A 22,779-nucleotide genomic window follows, 5' to 3' on the forward strand; every position below is an offset into this window, starting at 1 on the left:
ACTTTCAATGAGGCTCGATGTTGAGAATAACAATAACAAGTTTGGAGATAGCAGTGACAACGATGACAAGTTAGGTCGCCGGAGTGAGAGAGGGAGGTTTGACGGTGGATTCCTGTTTATTAAATCCCCTGAATCTGAATCCCGTAGGCCTCACATCCAGCTCTACCATCTAGGGTGTATCGATCGTCGCCAGCACTGGTTGATATGCACTTGTAGATTTTTCTTTTGAGAAATTGAAGTTAAAAATGGCGCTTAAGCTTCCAGCTGCTGAAGCTGCAAATGTTGCGATTCAGTCAATTGGATGTGGTTATGATATGACGTCAGATTTGAGGCTCAAGTATCGCAAACGTCGTTATGATTCAGATGTTGGTAATAATCCATATCGAAATTGCCGTTTGATAGAAATTGAGGAGGATGAATGCAGAGACATTGTGCTTCCTGGTGGACTTCTACTCCTCGATGTTCCCCAATCCATCAAATGTCATGAAGGCGAACATAGGCGACTTCATTCTAATCCTCTTTCTTTTCAGCTGGTATGGATTATGGATAGTTTTACTGTTTTTTTTTTTTTTTATTCCTTGTGCCATGCATATAAAATAAAATATCAGCATTAATTACTATGCAACTGTTAAGTATAAAAAATTTAAATGATTGGTTAGCCACATAAATGAGAGAAGTTTCTGCATTTTTTGTATGCAAGATGTCTCAGCAATTCAATCAGGAATTATCATTATCTGGCAAAATTCCTTCAGGCCATTTCAATTCCATGTTTGAGTTTTCTGGAAATTGGCCGAAAGATGCATCAAGTACTAAAACCCTAGCTTTTGATGGTGTTTTCTTCTCTTTGTACGCTGTTGCATTAGAAGAATCTCCAACGGTTCTTTGTGATCATGTCAAGAAAGCTGTTCCATCTTCATGGGAGCCTGCATTGTTAGCAAGGTGAGGTGCAGACATTTTCATACACTTAAATCTTTCAATGCTGAAGACTGTTTTCTTCCTTGAAGTAAGATCTGGAGAAGCTAATACTATGCCCATTAAAGGAAGGGTTTGATGCAAGAAATAGCAATGTACTTACATTGATTTGTTTACTATAGCATGTTTGTATTTTAAAAGATCCACCCAATTATCGCAATGTCATTACAATTCCTTAATAATGGGAAGTCAAATTTTAAATGGCCATTTAGTAGATTTTTACCCCATCTTGTGCAAAACGTAAAACAAAAACACATCATACCATTATATTATGCAAGTCTAAGACGATTAACTCAAAGTTGCAGCATTCCCCTATGAAGAGCCTTTAAATTTGTATTTGTGTCGTTTGTTTATATAACTCTGATAAAATTATTTATCTATTTTCCATGTTCTCCTTTTTTCTTCCAGGTTTATCAAAAAATTTGGCACTCATATAATTGTGGGTGTAAAAATGGGTGGAAAAGATGTTATATATATGAAACAGCAGCATGCATCATCCCTTGAACCTGCTGATGTACAGAAAAGGTTAAAGGAAATGGCAGACAAGAGTTTTTTGGACTCTTGCTGAATTCATCAAGTATGGGCTTATTAGAGATGCTCCATTTTTTTAGTGGCAAAAAAAAAAGAACATGCAAGCTTTGATATCCAGGTAAATAGATTAATTTGTTAAAATGATAATCTGTGAAACAAAAATTGCAATTGTAAATGCAGTAAACAGCAATGTACTATGTATTTTCACATTTTTTTCTTATTTTTTTGTAATTTCTTTTCATTTTTTTTTCCAAAAATCTAACCGTATAACTACAGAGTGATCAATATTGACATATTTAACTAATATTTTCATGCTTTTTAACAGTAATCACAATAATCAGCTAAGAAGGACTTGCAGAAGGAAGCCATGTTCCTAAGTGTCAGCCTTTTGGACAATTAGCAATAATAAATGCCAAGGGGTTAAAAAAAAGCAGCACTTTGGATGATTTAGTCGGCATCTCTTTGGTCACTTTTATCTGTGTATGAATTTTGTAGTTCATAATAACAGTACAATAAACAAATGTTGAAATTCAACTGAAGAATTTTTTTTTACAAATCCAACCCCGCAACGCGGGATTCTTCCCTAGTTTTAAATTAATTATAAAGTAAAGTTCAATTAATTAAAAAAAATCAATAAAAATAAAATATTAAATTAATTGTAAAATCAAATTAAATTAATCGTATGTTATGAATGATATGTTAGTTTTACTAAGTGTTTTTGGATTTTAATGGTATGTTGCATTATGTTTATATTATTCTACAAATATCCCTTTTGGATTTGTTTTAAATGGTGTATATAAAAGTTTTTTGTGGAAAATATTTAAAAAAGGGCTATAGAGACGACATGTCGTCTGTATAGCTTTATAACTGTAAAAATGATTTTTCCATTCCAAACGACATGTCGTCCATATTGATCAACTTTTCCAAACAACAAGTCGTCTCTATAGGATCACACTTTTACCGACTACATGTCGTCGGTATAGGGTCCGAATAAAACTTTTCTTTATTTCCACAAAAGTCAATCCCGACGACCTTTTATAGACGACGTGTCGTCTAGACTGGCTATGCTATACCGACGACACCTATCCCGACGACATTTTCGACTTTTAGCGACGGACCTATACCGACGACTTTTTACAGACCACATGTCGTCGGTATAAGTTTTAGAGACGATAAGTCGTCTGAACAGAGTCCATAATTGTCGTCTGCATAGGGCTCGATCCTTGTAGTTTCTTCTTTAGATGGTTATGATCATTTGTCTTGGTTTTAACTGCAAAAACATGGCAACATACTTTCATTGATTTGCTTATTATAGCATCCTACCTTTATTTCCTCCTATTCTAGCCTTATTCTTCAGGAAATCTGCCCAGTTAGAGAAATGTCATACACATACATAGCAGTTTAAAAGTTATAATTGGGTAGATTTTTCCAGCTACCGAGACGATGGGCCCCTACATTCAGTGAGTGGTCCGTTGGTCCACAACATGAGCAGCAAAGTACAACATCTTTACAGTTCAGCTTTTTTGGTACCAAGCTCTACGTGAACACCAATCTGGTAATTTCCTAATCTTAGAACTTAATTGCAATTCCGATGATAGGAAATTACTTCCTGACTGTTTCTAAATAGGTCGATGTAGGTAAGATGCCCGTAATGGGACTCCGGCTTTACCTCAATCCTGAAAGAAACCATCAGTTAGAGATCCACCTCCAACACCTCTTCGGCGTCCCAAAATTCTTCCATATAGCAGATTCCGTATCCGGAACCGGAACCTTCAATTCCGATTCCTACGACAGTACATTCTACGAAAAGGTCCAAGGGAAAAACTATGACCACGTCTGCACCGCCCTGGTCGAGTCCGAATACGGAATCTTCTCAATCGTAAACGGGGCCCAGCTACATGTCGGAGATCACGGGTTAAAAAAAGTCCTCTTTTTACGCCTCCGCTTCTCAGAACTACTTGGTTGCACCGCAAGGAGGTCGGAATGGGAGTCTCCGGGCCAGATGTCGGAATCTTCAGTTTTTTTCGAGGAGGTCATCCCACAACAGTTTCGAGTCCCACACACCCGGTTCAATATTTTTCGAGAAGGCCCGATGGAGATGATGCCGAATTTATTAAAGATTGTGGATATAACGGAGATGAAACGGGGCCCACAAGAAAGCCCTGGGTATTGGGTCGTCACAGGGGCTAAATTTGTAGTGAACAAGGGAAAGATTTCTCTTAAGGTCAAGTACTCTTTGCCTCATATATATGTTAGCCGATGAACAAGTGGCAGATTAGGTGGTGATGTGGGTCATTTTGAACTCGTGTTTGGAGCTACAAAATTTCATCTCTTGTGAAACCAAATGTCAAGTTATGTGGTTTCATCGTGATGTTGAAGTAAGTGTTAAAGTCCGTGGATTGTAAAGAAATCAATTAAAAGATTTTTTTGGGTGTAATAATTTCTAGATACATAGTGTGCAAAATTTGCACATGAATTTGCAAATTTATCCTTCTGTTTGATAGAGAACTAACGTTTCAAATGTACATAGATTATAGATATGTGTCTTGAAATGCACTTGTGGATAAGAACGAGTTACAGTTGAGTTGCAGATTGAAGTAGGAGGCCGGAACACAAGTTTTCTGAAAACCCCAAAACTAAAAGTACGAACACCCAAAAAATTTCATTGTAAAACATTATTTACATAGGTAGTGTACACAATTAACAACGGGATACAAGTCATATCATACAAGCCATAGTTACTACAAAATTCCTAATTTTTTGCGGTTTATCAACCATGTCTATCGTTAACATACTAATTTTTTGCGGTTTATCAACCATGTCAATTTCTATCAAACGCCAAACACCCCTGGAATATGGACACTTTTATATCCCAACGGATTACTCTTTGTTCTGTCCCTTTGGGATCATGAAGATAGTTCGCAGTGACACATATCTTGAGACTTTTCCACCATGTGAGATTAGGAGCACTTAAGTGGCGATCTAGGCTTTCGTGATATGCATGCTCATACACAAGGATCTTCTCACCATCCTCATCACAAAATCCCAGAAGAGAGATGAGGTTTTCACGTGTGTAACGTGAAAGCATCAGGATCTCTTTCAAGAACTCAGGGTTTCCGACCCTTAAAAGCAACCCTGATTTGGCCTTTCAAGTGAGAGAGTAATCCTTTGTACACGTTCCCAAATCCAGCTTTTCCAATAACGGTGGTGTTATCAAAGTTGTTGGTAGCTGATTTTATCTCTTCCAGTTTGATTTTAAGATGTTGATTCTCTACCAGAAAGGCACTCATTGTTTGTTGATCAGATCGTAATTACAAAATTCAAATCTATATGATGGAAGCAATTGCAAGTGCAGGAGATGAGGCTTCCATTGACTTTCATAAAATTGTATGGGTTAGGTGAGATGTGGAGTCAACTTGTTGAATAGTCAACGGTGGTCGCCAGAGTGAGAGGGGAGGGCGGGCGGTGGATTCCTGTTGGAGAGAGTAATTTAATCAAATCCCCTGATCTCACATCCAACTCTACCATCCAGGGTTTGGGAAGTATTAGAGAAGAATCGATCGTCGGCAGCACTGGTTGAGATGCATTTGTAGATTTTTTTTTTTTTGAGTAATTGACGTTGAAAATGGCGCTTAAGCTTCCAGCTGCTGAAGCTGCAAATGTTGCGATTCAGTCAATTGGATGTGGTTATGATATCTCGTTAGATCTGAGGCTTGAGCATCGCAAACGTCGTTATGATTCAGATTTTGGTAATAATCCATATCGAAATTGCCGTTTGATAGAAATTGAGGAAGATGAAGGTAGAGATATTGTGCTTCCTGGTGGGCTTCTACTTCTCAATGTTCCCGAATCCATCAAATGTCATGAAGGCCAGCATACGCGACTTCATTCTGATGTTCTTTCTTTTCCGCAGGTATGGTTTATGGATAGTTTTACGGTTTTTGTGCTCTGACAAATCTTCCTTTCAATTACTACAATCCGCTATGCAATATGTAAAAAAAAAAAATATAACATTTCATCTAAAAATGATTTATTATTAACATCTTATAAAGTCAATAATTTTAAAAAAGGGTTTGCATATATATAAAAAAGACTTCTAAAACATTTTTTTGTTAACTGTTTGAAAATAAGATTTTAAAAAGTCATGATTTATTACTTTTTAAAACAACTTATAATTATTAGCTTGAAAAAGAGATTTTAAGAAGTCATGATTCCTTTTTGGTCAATTTTATATGTATAAACTAAGTCAAACATTTTTTAAAAACCAATTTATTGATTTATCGACATTGACTTTTGTCACTATAAAAAATAATCCAAACATTTTTTTTTTAAAAACTTTTTTTTCTCACATTCATAAATCAATAAGTTCTTTTGCCTAAAAGTTACTTTAGGGTTTAAAATGAAATCCCAAATATCCTCTAATTGCTATGCAACTGTCAAGAGTCAAAAATATATGTGGTATAAATGGTTGATTCGATATATAAATAGTACAAGTTTCTGCATTTTTTTTTGTGTGTGCAGATGTCGGAGCAATTCAACCAGGAATTATCATTAGCTGGGAAAATTCCTTCTGGCCTCTTCAATTATGTGTTTGATTTTTCTGGAAATTGGAAGAAAGATGCATCAAGTACTAAAACCCTAGCTTTTGATGGTGTTTTCATCTCCGTGATCATGTCAAGAAGGCTGTTCCATCTTCATGGGAGCCTGCATTGTTAGCAAGGTGAGGGGCAGACCTTAAATCTTTCAATGCTAAAGATTGTTTTTCTTCCTTGAACCAAGATTTAGAGAAGCTAATAGCAATAAATAGCAATGTAGTTGCATTAATTTGGTTATTATAGCATCTTACTTTTGTTTCCTCCTATCGCAACGTTGCATTTTAAAAGATTTACCCAGTTATATCAATGACCTTCAATTTACAAAGGAATTTTCACTGCTTTAATTAAGTAAGAAAATAATTGATGGTGTTTTCCTCACATCTTATATTGTTTGTGTGTGTCTATCGTATACCTAAACAATAATTGGGTATTAAAAAAAGTTTAAAATTACAATTCCTTAATAACGGGAAGTCGATTTTTGAATGGCTAATTAGATCTTTTTACTTAATCTTGTGCAAAATGTTAAAGGAAAAAACACACACACACACATCGTACCTTATATTGTGATTTGTATAAATCTAAGATAGTTAACACAAAGTTGCAACATTCCTTTATGAAGAGCCTTTAAATTTGTATTTGTATCATCTGTCTATATAAATTATGATAAAAGTATTTATGTATCTTCCTGGTTCTGTTTATTGTTTAATCTTCCAAGTTTATTGAAAAATTTGGCACTCATATAATTGTGGTTGTAACAATGGGTGGAAAAGATGTTATATATATGAAACAACATTATGCATCATCCCTTGAGCCTACTGATGTACGAAAAAGGTTACTAGAAGTGGCAGAAAAGAGATTTTTGGACTCTGAACACGTTTCTCAAAATTCCAAGGTACTTTTATTATTTGTAGTTTATTCTTTAGCTGATTTATAATCATCTTATCTTTCAAACAATCATTTATTCATCACTTTCCTTTCTTTCCATTTTAGAATACACGGTAAAACTTTCGAACAATCATTAAATTTGAACGACTTTCCTTTGTTGTCCTCACGAAACAATTGATACGCCTCTTTAAGAGTTTATTTAGCACTTAGTCCCCTTTTCCTTTGGAGTTATAGGTTGTTGTACAGCCCATTCAACTTCGTAACATTCCTCACAATCTATCGAAAATTTTGAATCCGGTTGGTGCTTAGTACAGTAGTCGTCACCTTCCCCCATTTGTGCGACAAATCTTCCGTAATGTGTAGCCATAAAGGCTCAATCGATTGTGCGTTTACTTCCTTTTCATCCTCGAATATGTCGACCCATGCTTGTGTCAGCAACAATTCTTCCCTTGGAGTCCACCCTTTAAGGTCGACCTTCGTTTTAGTTGTCGTTTGTTCTTTTCCTTTGTGGAGTGGAGGGGGTTGGTCCTCCAAGATGTCTTCGGGTGAGGGGGTTGAGTTTCCTGTATGAAGTTCTCATCCAACTCTTCATGGAGGGTTTGGGTTGGAGGGTCGTAGGATGGGGTTGGGCTTTGTGGCGCAAGATGTGGTTGGGTGGGTGAAAGTTGAGCGAGCGAGAAAAGTCACAAAGTTGTTGATCATCTTCGGTGTATTATTTGGCATTTGCATGGGATAGTATTGTTGAATAATTTGATATTGAAATTGTAGAGGGGCTTGATTAGGGCATGAAGTTGGGGACGATAAACAAGAATGGGAGATAGAAAGCAAAAATGTTACTAATTGGCGTAATTTAACTAGAAACACGAGATTTTCTTTGACTATATTTGGGAGGGGGAGGGGTGGATTCATTTTTCTTGTAAAAAAGAATGAAATATTGAGAAAATGAGAAAATATGGTGTGAGTTTGATGGTTAAAATAGGTGAGTACTGATAGAGTTGTAAATTGGATATATATATATATATATATATATATATATATATATATATATATATATATATATATATATATATATATATATTGACCGTTGGCTTAAAAAAATTAAAATTTAAAATAGTCAACCATTGGAAGAATAGAGAGATGGGGAGGGGGAAGGGAGGAAGTCATCTCGTAAGCAAAAAACCGCATTCCAGGGTGTAGTGTTAGGATGTGGTGTTCCCTATTGATACACCATTAGTGATGAACGGTTGAAGATTTAAATATCCTTAAATGCCCTGGACTGGCTAGAAAAAAAAGGCACCTATCGTTGTTTTAAGTATTTTATTTTCAAATAAATTTATATATTTATATAATATAATAAAAAAATTGGACCCTATACAAGTGACCACTTTACTCTTCCCTCAGCGCCCCCTATAGATTGCACCCCTAATTGATAATGGATAGAAAGAATTGTTAGTAACTTCCATACCTAACTTAATTGTCATGACAAGAAACACTTTACTCCATTAAGGCTAGCATTTATAATCAACAAAATTTTCAAAGTACAATATCCTAATAAGAAAAAAAATCACTGGTACAAAGCTATAACGTTGCTTTCTCTTGCATATATATATATATATATATATATATATATATATATATATATATATATATATATATATATATATATGTAGGGAAATTTAGGGTTTGTAGTGGAGATCTGGATATCAACGTGGATCGTGATATAACTTTCCAAACTGATATTTCTACCCTATACTTGGGTTACAAGAAATTCAGCCTAAGATAATCCAAGTGGACACTCACGTTTCTAGGCACAGAAAACGTAAACCAATATGCTAGAGGATTCTGTGAAAGTATGATGAAAACAAGAGCTTAAGATCGTAACCCTCTTCTGGAGAGGAATAGCTGTTTAAATATTAATCACGATTAGGGTTTCATTAGGGTGGGTCGTCATTAGTTGCTTTGGAAGCAAGTAATGTCAATCTGGATTTAATGAGGATTTAGGGTTACCAAAAACTAACGAGTTTCGTTAGTTTTACTATAATCACCCGAGTCAGGGGCTCTGCCCCTAGACCCCGCCAAAGGGGCGCTGCCCCTTTGGAAACCCCAGACCCAGGGGCGTTGCCCCCGGACCCGACTAGTCGCCGAACCGGCTTCTGACTCGATCTTATACATGCGTGCACTCCGCACAACCCCCGTACATATATTATAGTACAAATCATGAAGCCCCTTAGCTCACATGTTGGTTCCAGTTACTTAAAATGACATGGTGATACTAAAATCACCAACTATCCTTCCCCATTTTAGTGTAGCCCTTGAACAAACATAACCTTATCAAACAAACCAAACTAGTACATAATGAAAATATCGAAACGATTGAATTTCCACTTAGTATCATACATTTGCAAATACTCGAGAATCAGGCTGTTCTAAGAATTGAACCCATCAACCCATTTGAATACCGGAAAGTAATATACATACTAGTTTATTGAATTTCTAGCATAATACAACTTGACACAATTATAAAGTTGTGTGTCCCAGTCCTCTCATAATCGTATCAAGGTCAAGTCCACAACCTCTTGAAATGCGGCTACACTTCACACTCACGTAGGTAACTCCTTTCCATGTATCTGCACATACATTTATCAAAGGAATTATTAAGAAGTTAAACTTCAACCTGGCTAACTTGCAGAACCGAACACATACCTGGGATGAATACTTCATGTGTTCCAATCTATAAGTATGAGCTTTCCACATCGAATTCAACTCCTAACATTATATTAGAAGGGAATTGGGACATTATAGAATTAAATGGACTTTAATCCCATCCCAATTACAGACTTGTGCACTAAGTCTCTTGTCAGACCTTTAGTCAAGTGATCTGCCAAATTTTGTTGCGATTTCACAAACTCAACCGAAATCACACCATTCACGATTAGTTCTCTAATCATACTATGTCTAACACCTAGGTGTCTAGACTTGCCATTATAAACCTGGCTATATGCCTTAGCCAAAGCGGTAGCACTATCACAAAGGATAGAAATAGGTGCTATCGGTTCAGACCACAAAGGAATCTCATAGACTAAATTCCTTAGCCACTCCGCTTCTTTACCAGTAGCTACTAACGCAACAAACTCAGATTCCATTGTTGAGTTTGTAATGCAAGATTGTTTCTTGGAAGCCTAAGAAATGGCACCCCCCCCCCCCCAAGTAAGAATACCCAACCAGAAGTTGAGGAATGGTCCTCCATGTTGGTAATCCAACTTGCATCTTAATGACCTTCTAAAACCGAAGGACTCCCCAAGTAACTCAAACCATAATTCATGGTTCCCTTGAGATACTTAAACACTCTATTCACTGCTTGCCAATGTTGAGCACTAGGATTGCTAGTGTACCTGCTCAACTTACCTACAACAAAAGCTATATCAGGTCTGGTACTTGTCATGACATACATCAAGCTACCAATAGCCTTAGAGTATTCCAATTGCGAAATGGGAACACCATTATTTGGCATTAATTTCACACTTGGGTCCATGGGAGTACTCACATGAGAACACTCGGTAAAATTAAACCGCTTGAGAATTTTCTCAATATAATGACTTTGAGTCATTACCAATCCTTTGTTCATCCTCTTAATTCTTATTCTAAGAATTACATCAGCCTCTCCTAAATCTTTCATGGAAAACTTGGATGATAACAATTTCTTTGTTTCATCCACTTGATTTTGGTCGGTACCAAAAATCAACATGTCATCTACATATACGCAAATGATCATTCCAGCTCTAGTAACATCATCAAATCTACTATAAACACATTTTTCACATTGGTTTGTCTTGAAACCAAAAGACAAAATCACCTCATCAAATTTTTGATGTCATTGTTTTGATGCTTGTTTCAACCCATACAAAGATTTGACAAGTTTACAAACCATATGCTCTTTACCGGGCATAATGAAACCTTCTGGTTGTTTCATGTAAACTTCCTCGTCAAGATCACCATTTAAAAAGGCTATTTTCACATCCATTTGGTGAGTAACCATATTATGAATACTTGTCAAGGCTACCAACAATCTAATAGTAGAAATACGTGTAACTGGAGCATACATATCAAAATAGTCAATACCGGCTTTTTGTCTAAAACCTTGAATGAATAACCGGGATTTGAATTTGTCACTAGTCCCATTAACATTCATTTTCTTTTTGAAATCCATTTGCAACCAAGTGGTTTAGAACTCGGAGGCAAATCAGACAACACTCATGTGTTGTTCTCAAGAATTGATGACATTTCATCATCAATTGCTTCCTTCCAAAAGGCACTATCACGAGACTCCATGGCCTCTTGATAAGTCTTAGGATCATCTTCAATACTATAACAATAAGAGTATTCAAGATTAATTTCATCCCTTGAACCTTCCACCAAGTACAGTTGGAAGTCGGATTCAAAATTTTTAGCAATTTGACCTTTTTTGCTTCTACGAATATCTTGTGGTTCTTGCACGATACCACCATCTCGACTTTCTGAATTTTGCTCTTTATTAGCACCAAAAGTCAGATCCTTAGGCCTTTGAATCGATGAAAATCTCATCTCATCAAAAATTGCATCCCGCGATTCGATAACAGTGTTAATTGGGACCGAATCATTAGGTTCTATTACATAAAACCTATATGTCTTGGAATGTTCAGCATATCTAATGAATATACAATCAATTCCACGTTCTCCTAAATTTTTCTTTTTGGGCTCGGTAAGTTTTACAACTACCCGACATCCCTAAACCCGAAAATAACTCAAATTCGACTTTTTCTTGAACCAAAGTTCATATGGGACTGTTTTGTTCCTTTTATTTGGAACCCTATTTAACAAATAGCAGGCCGCTAACATGGCCTCTCCCTAGAATCCTTCACTCAATCCCGAGTAAGACAACATCGAGTTTACCATTTTCTTTAAAACTCGATTTTTGCATTCAGTAATACCATTCTGTTGGGGCGTGTAAGGTGTTGTGGTCTCATGAATGATACCCACTGATTGGAAGTATATGGGATCCATATATTCACCTCCCCTATCAATCCTGAGACATTTAACCGGAATGCCCAATTGTAATTCCACCTCGGTTTTGTATATTTTGAATTTATCTAAGGCTTCATTCTTAGAATGCAACAAATACACATAGCAAAACCGAGTGCAGTCATCAATAAAAGTGACTACATACTTTTTTTATTCCCTAAAGAAGGAGTGGAATGAAAATCACACAAGTCACTGTGTACAAGTTCGAAAACAGTTGAATTTCTAGTGACACTAGGAAATGGCTGTTTTGTCACTTTTGTAAGCATGCATGTTTTACATATATCAGATGTTATATCAAAGGCTGGAATTAATCCATATTTTGACATCTCATGCATCGTTCTAAAGTTGACATGATCTAATCTTACATGCCAAAGCATAGATTTATCAACATTAGAAGCAGAAGATACAAATGCAGAATTCTGAACAGGTAGTAATTTGTCAACAATATTCAAACGAAACATTCTATTATTTAAATATCCAAATCCAACAAACATTCCACCCTTAGACAAAACAAACTTCTCCGACTCAATAACTTGTTTAAAACCATCAGAATTCAAAAAACTAGAGTTAACAAGATTCTTGCGAATCTTGGGAACAAACAAAACATCAAATAACCTAATTGTCTTTCCAGAAGTAATTCAAGACACACGACACCTAAACCACAAATAGGAATAAAAGAATCGTCTCCCATTTTTAGCACCGACCCATCTTCAGGCGGAGTTAATGTTTCAAACATCCGTTTATCCTTGCATACATGGTTCGTTGCTCCGGAGTCGTTCCACCAAGAAACATCATCATCCTGCACATAGAATGATTCAGGGATAAATGAAACATAATAAACATAATTCTGATTAGAATTATCAAAGTTAGTCAAAAACTGACCTCCTTTAACTTGAGCCCAAAGACCCGTTCACTTTCCCATTGGCTCTACTGTTTTCCAACACCATTGTTGCCCAAATTCACACGACAATCACGTTTGCAATGCCCAACTTGATTGCATCTCCAACAAACCAGATCCTTTCTCTTTTTGTTGGAGTTGCTTGGGACATGTTCCTGCTTACGTTTGCCATGTCCTTTGTGGTTCTGGTTCCTTGGTTTGTTTTCAACCATATGAACCGAGGGCTGTCCAGGTTCAACTTTTCCTTCGGGTTTTTCAGATTTGTCACTTTCCTTCGCACAAATAGATTCTTCAATACGAATGTGACTAGCAAGTTGAACCAATGACAGTTCCTCCTTTTGATGTTTCAAGTTATGTTTGAAGTCTTTCCAGGACGGAGGCAGTTTGTCAATGATAGTGGACACAACAATGGATTCATCCATATTCATACGGTGCAGTTTAAACTGACCGTATATGCCAAGGAGTTCATTGTATTGTTCAGTGACAGACCTTGAATCTTCCATCTTATAATTATCAAAGTCACTGACTAGAAACTTCTTGCTAGAAGCATCCTCAGTAATGTATTTCAGTTGAAGAGTGTCCGTCCCACAACTCCTTGGCACACAAGGCTTCACTATGGATATCAAATAAAGAATCAGACATATCGTTCAGAATGTGACCTTTGCAGATGTAGTCATCATTGTCCCACTTCTGTCTCTTTCTTGTCTCTTCAGCCGTCTCAACCACACCTTCTGCAGGATCTACTGGTCTTGGAGTAGTTAGCATGTATGCTGCTTTCAGAGTGGTCAGCATGAAGTGCATCTTTTTCATCCAATGCCTGATATCGACACCTTCAAACTTCTCAAGCTTGGCAAACTTAGTGGTCATCTCCCGGATTGAGTCACACATCTCCAGAAATAGAAATATCAGTTTGAATGTAGGGAAATTTAGGGTTTGTAGTGGAGATCTGGATACCAACTTGGATCGTGATATCACTTTCCGAACTAATATTTCTACCCTATGCCTGGGTTACAAGAAATTCAGCCTAGGATAATCCAAGTGGACACTTACGTTTCTAGGCACAGAAAACGTAAGCCGGTATGCTAGAGGATTCTATGAAAGTATGATGAAAACAAGAGCTTAAGATCGTAACCCTCTTCTGGAGAGGAAGAGCTGTTTAAATATTAAACACGATTAGGGTTTCATTAGGGTTGGGCCGTCATTAGTTGCTTTGGAAGCAAGTAATGTCAATCCGAATTTAATGAAGATTTAGGGTTACCAAAAACTAACGAGTTTCGTTAGTTTTACCATAATCAACCTCAAGAAATTGAATTTTCCATTATGTTCCCAAATGTAAGATTCGGTGAGAATTCGTTAGTTGTACCATAATCACCCTCAAGGGTTTCATTAGAGCTTTGCCCCTTGGACCCCGCTAGGGGCGCTGCCCCTAGACACCACCAAAGGGGCGCTGCCCCTTTGGAATCTCGGACCCCGACTAGTCGTTGAACCGACTTCTGACTCGATCTTATACATGCGTGCACTCCGCACAACCCCGTACGTATATTAGAGTACAAATCATGAAGTCCCTTAACTCACATGTTGGTTCCAATTACTTAATATATATCACTGTTCATTTCAATTATTTGCAGGATCAAATACAGTGGAGTGATGACAAGAACCTAAAGCATATTTATAGAAGGAGAGGTGGGAGTGATGATAGGAACCTACAACATAATGAGTGGTTACAAACGGTACAGTCTGAACCAGATGTGATCACAATGTCCTTCGTTCCAATAACCTCTTTGCTAAATGGTGTTAGGGGAAGTGGATTCTTAAGTCATGCCATAAATCTCTATTTACGCTGTGAGAAAATGATCCTTTTACCATCCTATCCAGATTACGTTAATTTGAGATGAAATTATGATTTTAAGGTTGTTTATAGATAAACCTCCATTCGAAGAGCTTCACCAGTTTCTGGACTTCCAGCTACCAAGACAATGGTCCCTTATATTCAATGAGCAGCATGAGCAGCAAAGTTCAACGTATTTACAGTTCAAGATTTCTGGGCCCAAGCTCTACATATATACCAATCTGGTAATTTCCTAATCTTGGAACTTAAATTTGATTCCAATGGCCGGAAATTACTTTCTGATCATTTTACTATTTCTAAATAGGTCGATGTAGGTAAGATGCCCATAACGGGCCTCCGACTTCACCTCAATCCTGATAGAAACAATCAATTAGAGATCCACCTACAACACCTCACCTCTCCCCCAAAATTCTTCCAACTAGAAGACTCGGTAACCAGAATCTTAAATTCTGATTGTGACGATCCCAAATACTATGAACGGCTCCAAGGGATTATCTATGACCACATCTGCACCGCCCCGGTTGAGTCCGAAGACAAATTCTCAATCGTAACCGGAGCCCAGTTACAAGTCGGGAATCATAGGTTCAAAAAAGTCCTCTTCTTACGCCTCCGGTTCTCAAAAGTACTCGGTTGCACTGCAAACAAGAATCCAGAATGGGATGTGTCTCCAATCCAGAAAGCGGAATCTTCAATTCCTTTCACGGAGAAGGTCCTCCCACAACAGTTTCAAGCCATTCACGCCCCACTGCACGAACCGAAGCTTGTGGTCCATACAAAGAAGATGCAGAAGCTATTACATCTTGTGGACACGACGGAGGTGAAACGGGGCCCACAAGAGAGCCCAGGGTATTGGGTTGTCTCAGGAGCTAGACTTGTTGTGGAGAAGAGAAATAATTCTCTTCTTATATTACATCAAAAGATCTCTCTTGAGGTTAAATACTCTTTGCTCGATTGTTAATTCGATGAAAATGTGGCCGATTAGGTGATGGTTTAGGTCGTTCTGAACTCGTGTTTCGAGATGTCACGGTAATATAATGTTTTCAAGAGTAACATGCTACATAATTTTGCCACTTGTGAAATGAAATGTCAAGTTATGAGGTTCATTGTGATTGTAAAGACCTCAAAGCGATTTGTTTGGGTGTACTAATTTCTAGATACACATATGCTTTTTGAAATGCAAAATTTTCAAATAGATTGCATATTTATCCTTCTATTTGATAGGAGATGAAGAAATGCTTTGATGAAGAACTAACAATTCATATGCACATAGATGTGTGTCTTGAAACGCACTTGCAACAAAAGGACAAGAACAAGTCATAATTACAGACTGCAGTAGGCGGAACACAAGTTTTGATAAACAAAGGGATACAAGTCATATCATAAAAGTCATAGTTATTCCAAAATTCCCAATTTGATGTATTCTTTTGCTTTTAATAATTGCCAACCCCGTGTTTTTTCAACCATATGTGTTATTGTTAACATACTACTTGACTAGCATCAAACAAGTCTCATGTCTCAATTAGCTAAATTACTATTGTGCATCTTCTTGATGGTTTCATAGTTCATTTATAATGTTCTCAGGTTCAATTGCCAGCCACACAGTAGCTAATCATCTTAAGTAGTCAAATTCTACCATCACTACAAGTAGGTTCCAATCAACTACTTTGAGCATCATGAAACTGCATAGAACTGACTTGATATTCTTTTATGATGAACCTAGTCAGTTTGCGTGAATCTTTAGACAAGAAAATTGTTCTGCTTAGGATGATTGACTCTAGTTGAAATGTGAAAATCTTTAATTTACTAAACAGCCTTGTCAGCTTCGAATAAATTGACTAATCAACTTGAGATTTTCCTTTAATGGAACGATCACTGAAACATTTGCATGAATATATTGAGTGACACACACACACACACACATTTTGTGTGTACAACTTGCCCAACGTTAGGGTTCTTGGTTTGTATGTTGTAAACAAGAAAGCATGTGTATCTTGTTTGAGGTGACAACATTTTGGAAGTGCAGGTTATTGAAAAGGGTCGTTGAGTACAAAAGGCCACGTCTTTAAATCTGAAACAAGACATTTTGTGTTTGAACATAAATTGTTAAAGAATATTGATGATTTTAGAGTCATTAAGTCATTTTTAGGTAACTGGTTGGATTCCCAACTTGATTCATGTGAAGGCCCCCAATTCCACTCTAATTTTCGCAAAGCCATACTTGCTGGGAGCATATGACATTTCTTCCCATTGTTTGCAAAAGAGAACTACTGTGAACCATAACTGTGTTAGTACTTGTTTTGAAATTCTAGTAGCTAGAACCTTGTTCATATGCTTGACAAATGACAACAACTAAATTATGTTTATGAATATCTTAAAAATGGTAGGATTGAATCATTTATTAGCTGTTGTTTGGAATTGGATATATAATGTTTAAAAAATATTTGAAAAATGACTGCGCATATAGGGAAATAAACTATAAAAACTAAATGTAGACAAAGTTGTAAAAAGTTAGGATGTAATGGGAAAAAATTCCTTTCCTCGACATTGAGTGGTTCTTTTGGCATCAAGTAAATAGAAACAATCACAATCATAAATAGCTTACCCGATTAAGCACTATTTTATACTATTATGTATATTGCCTGAGTGACCATTTTAGCGTTTTGTCTAGAAGACGACGATCGGGTTATTTTGGGTTAGAATTATAAGTTTAAGGTTGTTTATAGATAAACCACCCATCGAAGAGCTCCATCAGTTTCTGGAATTCCTGTTACCGAGACACTGGACACTCTCTTCAATGATTTGTCCCTTAGTCCATACATGAGCAGCAAAGTGTAATAGCATCTTTACAGTTCAGCTTTTTCGGGCCCAAGCTTTACGTGAACAGCAATCCGGTAATGTCCTAATTTTGGAACTTAATTAATTCTAATTCCGATGACCGGTTATTATTTTCTGTTACTGTTTCTAAATAGGTCGATGTAGTAGATACGACGCCCGTAATGGGCCTACGGCCTTACCTCAGTCGTAAAAGAAACAATCCCTTAAAGATCCACGTGCAACACCTCTCCTCCCTCCCAAAAGTCTTCCAACTAGAAGATTCTGTTACCAGAATTTTAATTCCGATTCCGACGGCCGTGGACATTACAAAAAGGTCCAAGGTAAAAACTTCGACCATGTCTCCACTGCCCCGGTCGAGTCCAAAGACGAATTCTCAATTGTAATCGGGGCCCGGTTACATGTATTAGGAATAAATCAACACAATCAATTACATTAAATAGTTGATTTATTTTATCTTGTAAATTATTCTCTGTATATCTTCCTGTAATAACTTTATTTTGTTAATATATATTCAAATCCTCCCATATTGGTGAGGTATCCCTTTCAATTATCACATGATATCAGCCAAACTTCTCTCTCTCTCTTTACGTTCTCCATTCTCCTTTCTCTGTAACTTTGACTAATCTGCCATGTCTTCTTCCTCTTCAACCACCGACAGCACCCTCCCAATGGCCGCTATTTTGCACATGATTTCTTTTAAACTCTCCTCTAATAACTATCTTCTCTGGAAAAATCATATGATTCCAATTTTCACTGTTCAGAAACTCATGGGACACATTGATGGGTCTTCTCCATCACCTCCTCCTATTATTGTTACAACAGAAGGTAAAGAATCTCCCAACCCTGCTTACTCTGTATGGCATCTATGGCGTGATGCAGATCAAAAGGCTCTCCTTCTCATCAATGCTTCTCTCTCCGAAGAAGCAGCGGCTGAGGTTCTCGGTCTCACTGTTGCCCACTTTGTTTGGTTGGCTCTTGAAAATGCCTACATTCTGTCGAGCGAATTCAGAATCTCCGTGATCAACTCCGGCAAATCACCAAAGGTACTACTTCTGTTTCAGAATTTGGTCGAAAATTCAAGGGTATTTGTGACCAACTATCCGCTATTGGTCATGCTGTCGATGACATGGACAAAGTTCATTGGTTTCTTTGCGGCTTGGGTGCATCTTTTGAGACCTTCTCAACATCGATTTCAACAGCCTCTACACGCCCCTTATTTCATGATTTACTCTCTTAGACAGAGAGTCATGAAATGTTTTTACACTCTCTCCATGGATCTGTTGCACCTCAGGCTGCCTTCTCAGCCCAGTCATCAAGTGGTAAAAACCGTGGTGCTCCTTTCAATAACAATCGGGTCCATTCTTCAGGCGGTAAAGGATGTGGGAAGCGTCCTCCTCATTGTCAGTTATGCAGAAAAAATGGTCACTATGCAAATCAATGTCCCAATCTTGCTTCTTTTGCCTCTCAAGCATCACCATTAGATGCAAATCTTGCACAAGCTTTTCAGGCACAATGCCATGTTACCCAAAATGCACCAGATTGGTATGTCAACTCGGGTGCAACGGCTCATATGACTCCTTCTCCGGACAAGGTTAATCATGCTAAACCATACATGGGTGATGCAAACGTGACTTTTGGAAACGGTAACTCTTTCACCCTGTTCCCGAGTTCAACTTAAGGAGAGAAAGGAAAGGAAATGGGTGGAATCTAGAAGAAAATAAAAGAAATTGGTGTTCCTGAGTTTCATTAAAGGAGGGAATTGGAAGGAAATGGGAGGATCACTTTCCCTCCTAACTTTCCTTCCGATTTGGGAGGATTTGGAAAGAAAGAACAAAATGATTCATTTTCCTTTCACTTCTCTCCAACTCGGGAACACAAAAGAAAATTTTGTTTTCTTTTCCTTTCTTTTCTTTTCTCTCGTGACTTTCTTTTCTCTTCTCTTCTTTTCTTTTGTTAAACTCGGGAACGAGGCGTTTGTCTATCTCTCATATGGGTAATTCTTTCCTAAAAAATAACCTTAAATTACGGGATGTCTTAGTTATACCACATTTGACAAAAAATCTTTTGTCAATTAGTAAACTCACTCTAGACAATCCCGTGGATGTTTTGTTTTCTCAACCTTTCTTTCATATTCAGGACAGGGAAACGAACCGAATATTAGCATGAGGAAGATGTGAAAACGGTCTCTACATTCTTCATGATGGACCACAGGCCTTCTTTGCTGTCACAAATAAACGTGCACGTGATTCTTACGAGTTATGGCATTCTCGCCTTGGGTATGCCGCATTTGATGTTATTTCTTTTTTAAATAAGATGGGTTATTTATCGGTTACATCTGTTTTTACCGAAACCCATTGTTTGTTCATCTTGTCAACTTTCAAAAGTACATCGTTTATCTTTTGATATAAATAATAAACGATCTTTAGCGCCTTTGGATTTGGTTCATTGTGATTTATGGGTCCTTCACCCGTTCTTTCTAAGGATGGTGATAACTATTATGTCGTGTTTATTGACGATTTCTCTCGTTTTACTTGGTTCTACCCAATAAAGACGAAATCTGGATTTTATAGAGTGCTGTCTACCTTTGTTAAGTTTGTGTAGACACAGTTTGACAGAACAATCAAAGTCTTTCAAAGTGATGGTGGCGATGAGTTTGTCAATAACGCAATCCGTCACATATTTGAAGATAATGGGACATTTCATCGTCTCTCATGTCCGTATACGCCCTAACAAAATAGGCGGGCTGAATGTAAACATCGACACATTGTCGAAATGGGTCTCGCTATGCTCTTCAATGCACATGTTCCGACACCTTATTGGTGGACGCTTTTAGCTCTGCTGCATATATCATAAATCGTCTACCTACACACATATTAAATAACAAGTCTCTATTTGAGCTTCTTTTTCTTCGGCCATCCACGTACAACAATTTTAGAACCTATGGTGTTTGGTTTATCCTTATCTTCGGGATTACTCTCCTAACAAGCTTGCTCCTCGAAGCATCCCGTGTATCTTTATTGACTATTCTTCTCAACACAAGGGCTTTCGTTGTTTGGACCCAGTCACTTCTCGTATTTATGTGACACGTCATGCTCGTTTTGATGAAGATTGTTTCCCTTTTTCGGGAAACCTCACTACTAAGGATCAAACCTTGTTGGACTTAATAAGGTTTTTTGATAACAGTTCTAGTGTGACATCCTCACCTACTGTTGCAAAAGTCTCAATAGAGCCGACTATGCCATCTCGACAGCCTTGTTCCTCTTGTTCAATTATGGAGCAACCTTCTTTTTCAGACCTAATAGCTCAACCATAACCCAATGATGGACCGCAGTCTCCTCCTAGCCCACTTCATGATGGTGAGCCGATCGATATGTCTAACGCTTCCGATCCAATACCACAACCGCAACAACCGTTGAATACAAACCAACAATCTATTTCAACTCATCACATGACTACACGAGCAAAAGCTGGGATTTTCAAACCTCGACACCAATTGGATTTAGCTCATACATCTTCTCATGCACTTTACTCGACTTTATTTGCTCAAAAGGATCCAAAAGGATTCAAATCCGCTGCTAAAAACCCAAAGTGGATGTTAGCAATGCATGAAGAAATGATAGCTCTTCAACAAAATGATACTTGGGTTTTAGTACCGCGCTCGGAAATATCTTCGGTTCCAAATGGGTGTTTCGCACAAAGTATCATTCAGATGGATCGATTGAACGTTTCAAAGCACGACTTGTGACTCAAGGATTTACTAAGTTCCCGGTCTTGATTATTCTCTTACATTTAGTCCCATTGTTAAGGCAGCCATGGTACGTATTGTCTTGTCTCTTGCAGTTATCAATAAATGACGTCTTCATCAACTCGATGTCAAAAATGCTTTTCTCAATGGTTATTTGAATGAATCTGTATTTATGGAACAACCACCTGGTTTTGTCGGCCCTCGTTTTCCTAATCACGTTTGCAGGTTAAAGAAAGCATTATATGGGCTAAAACAAGCTCTGCGAGCATGGTTTCATCGTCTTACTTCCTTTCTTATTGCAAACGGTTTCACGTGTGCTCGATCCTACACTTCGCTTTTTGTTTTTAAACGGTAGCGTGCATTATTTATCTTCTTGTTTATGTTGATGATCTCATTTTAACCGGCAACAACGAACAAGTTATCTCTTCGTTTATTACTAAACTTCATCGAGAATTTGCAGTTAAGGATCTTGGTGACCTAAACTACTTCTTGGGTCTTGAAGTTTCATATACGGATGATGGCTTATTTCTTAGTCAGTCTAAATATGCGCATGACATTCTAGACCGAGCAAATCTTCTCCATGCTAAACCCGTAGGCACACCTCTAGCCTCCCATGAGATATTCACGTCCACTGGTACCTCATATTCTAATCCAACAGAGTACCGCTCGTTAGTGGGTGTGCTTCAGTACTTGACCATTACTCGGCCTGATATCTCATATGCAGTTAATCAAATAAGTCAGTTTCTTCAAAACCCTACGACAGATCATTTTCAAGGTGTCAAGAGAATTCTTCGTTATATCAAGGGCACCGTTTCTTTTGGGCTTACTTTCAAAAAGCCTAATGACACATCTATTTTGGGTTATTCGGATGCTGATTGGGCTAGATGTATAGAAACCCGAAGATCCACATATGATTACTCCATTTTTCTTGGGGGTAATCTAGTTTTGCAGAGTGCTAAAAAGCAGCCTATGGTTGCTCGTTCAAACTGTGAGTCGGAATACCGGGCAATGGCAAACACCGCTGTTGAAATCGTTTGGGTCACTCACTTGTTGTGTGAACTTCATGCTTTACCTCCAGATCGCCCAACTCTATTATGTGACAAACGTAGTGCTCTATTCCTAAGCCAAAATTCGGTGTCTCATAAACAGGCAAAATATATTGATCTTGATTATCATTTTATTCGCGAGCTCATTTCATCTGGCAGATTGTGTACTAAATTTGTTCCTACCAAGCTTCAGGTGGCTGACATCTTCACAAAAATTCTTCCACGTCCACAATTTGAATTCTTTCGAGCTATGCTTTGTCTTGGACCACCACCGTCTTGCTTGCGGGGGGATATTAGGAATAAATCAACATAATCAATTATATTAAATAGTTGATTTATTTTATCTTGTAAATTATTCTGTGTAT

General features: G+C 37.5%; 3 protein-coding genes and 1 pseudogene across 3 annotated transcripts; 3 read left to right on the plus strand and 1 right to left on the minus strand.

The window, feature by feature from the left end:
• Positions 1-16: 16 nt before the first annotated feature.
• On the plus strand, positions 17-15,987 carry LOC145076549 (MACPF domain-containing protein At4g24290-like). Its single transcript, XM_079022382.1, has 9 exons — positions 17-533; positions 701-939; positions 1,381-1,537; positions 2,918-3,058; positions 3,131-5,416; positions 6,025-6,223; positions 6,869-6,990; positions 14,568-15,012; positions 15,093-15,987. The coding sequence occupies exons 1-5, from the start codon at positions 246-248 to the stop codon at positions 3,764-3,766; spliced, it is 1,461 nt and encodes a 486-aa protein (XP_078878508.1). The 5' UTR covers positions 17-245; the 3' UTR covers positions 3,767-5,416; positions 6,025-6,223; positions 6,869-6,990; positions 14,568-15,012; positions 15,093-15,987.
• On the plus strand, positions 5,129-6,219 carry LOC145076550 (MACPF domain-containing protein At4g24290 pseudogene; annotated as a pseudogene).
• On the minus strand, positions 11,235-13,806 carry LOC145076551 (uncharacterized). Its single transcript, XM_079022383.1, has 5 exons — positions 13,599-13,806; positions 13,053-13,552; positions 12,657-12,840; positions 12,187-12,573; positions 11,235-11,626 (listed from the first exon to the last, which is right to left on the minus strand). Exons 1-5 carry the CDS (start codon positions 13,804-13,806, stop codon positions 11,235-11,237), a joined length of 1,671 nt encoding a protein of 556 aa, XP_078878509.1.
• Positions 14,019-15,746, plus strand: LOC145076553 (MACPF domain-containing protein At4g24290-like). Its single transcript, XM_079022384.1, has 4 exons — positions 14,019-14,039; positions 14,568-14,781; positions 14,861-15,012; positions 15,093-15,746. Exons 1-4 carry the CDS (start codon positions 14,019-14,021, stop codon positions 15,744-15,746), a joined length of 1,041 nt encoding a protein of 346 aa, XP_078878510.1.
• Positions 15,988-22,779: the final 6,792 nt, after the last annotated feature.

This window comes from Lactuca serriola, chromosome 9 (assembly GCF_051521515.1).
Source record: "Lactuca serriola cultivar US96UC23 chromosome 9, Lser_US96UC23_V15, whole genome shotgun sequence".
In the NCBI taxonomy this organism is placed as follows: Eukaryota; Viridiplantae; Streptophyta; class Magnoliopsida; order Asterales; family Asteraceae; genus Lactuca; species Lactuca serriola.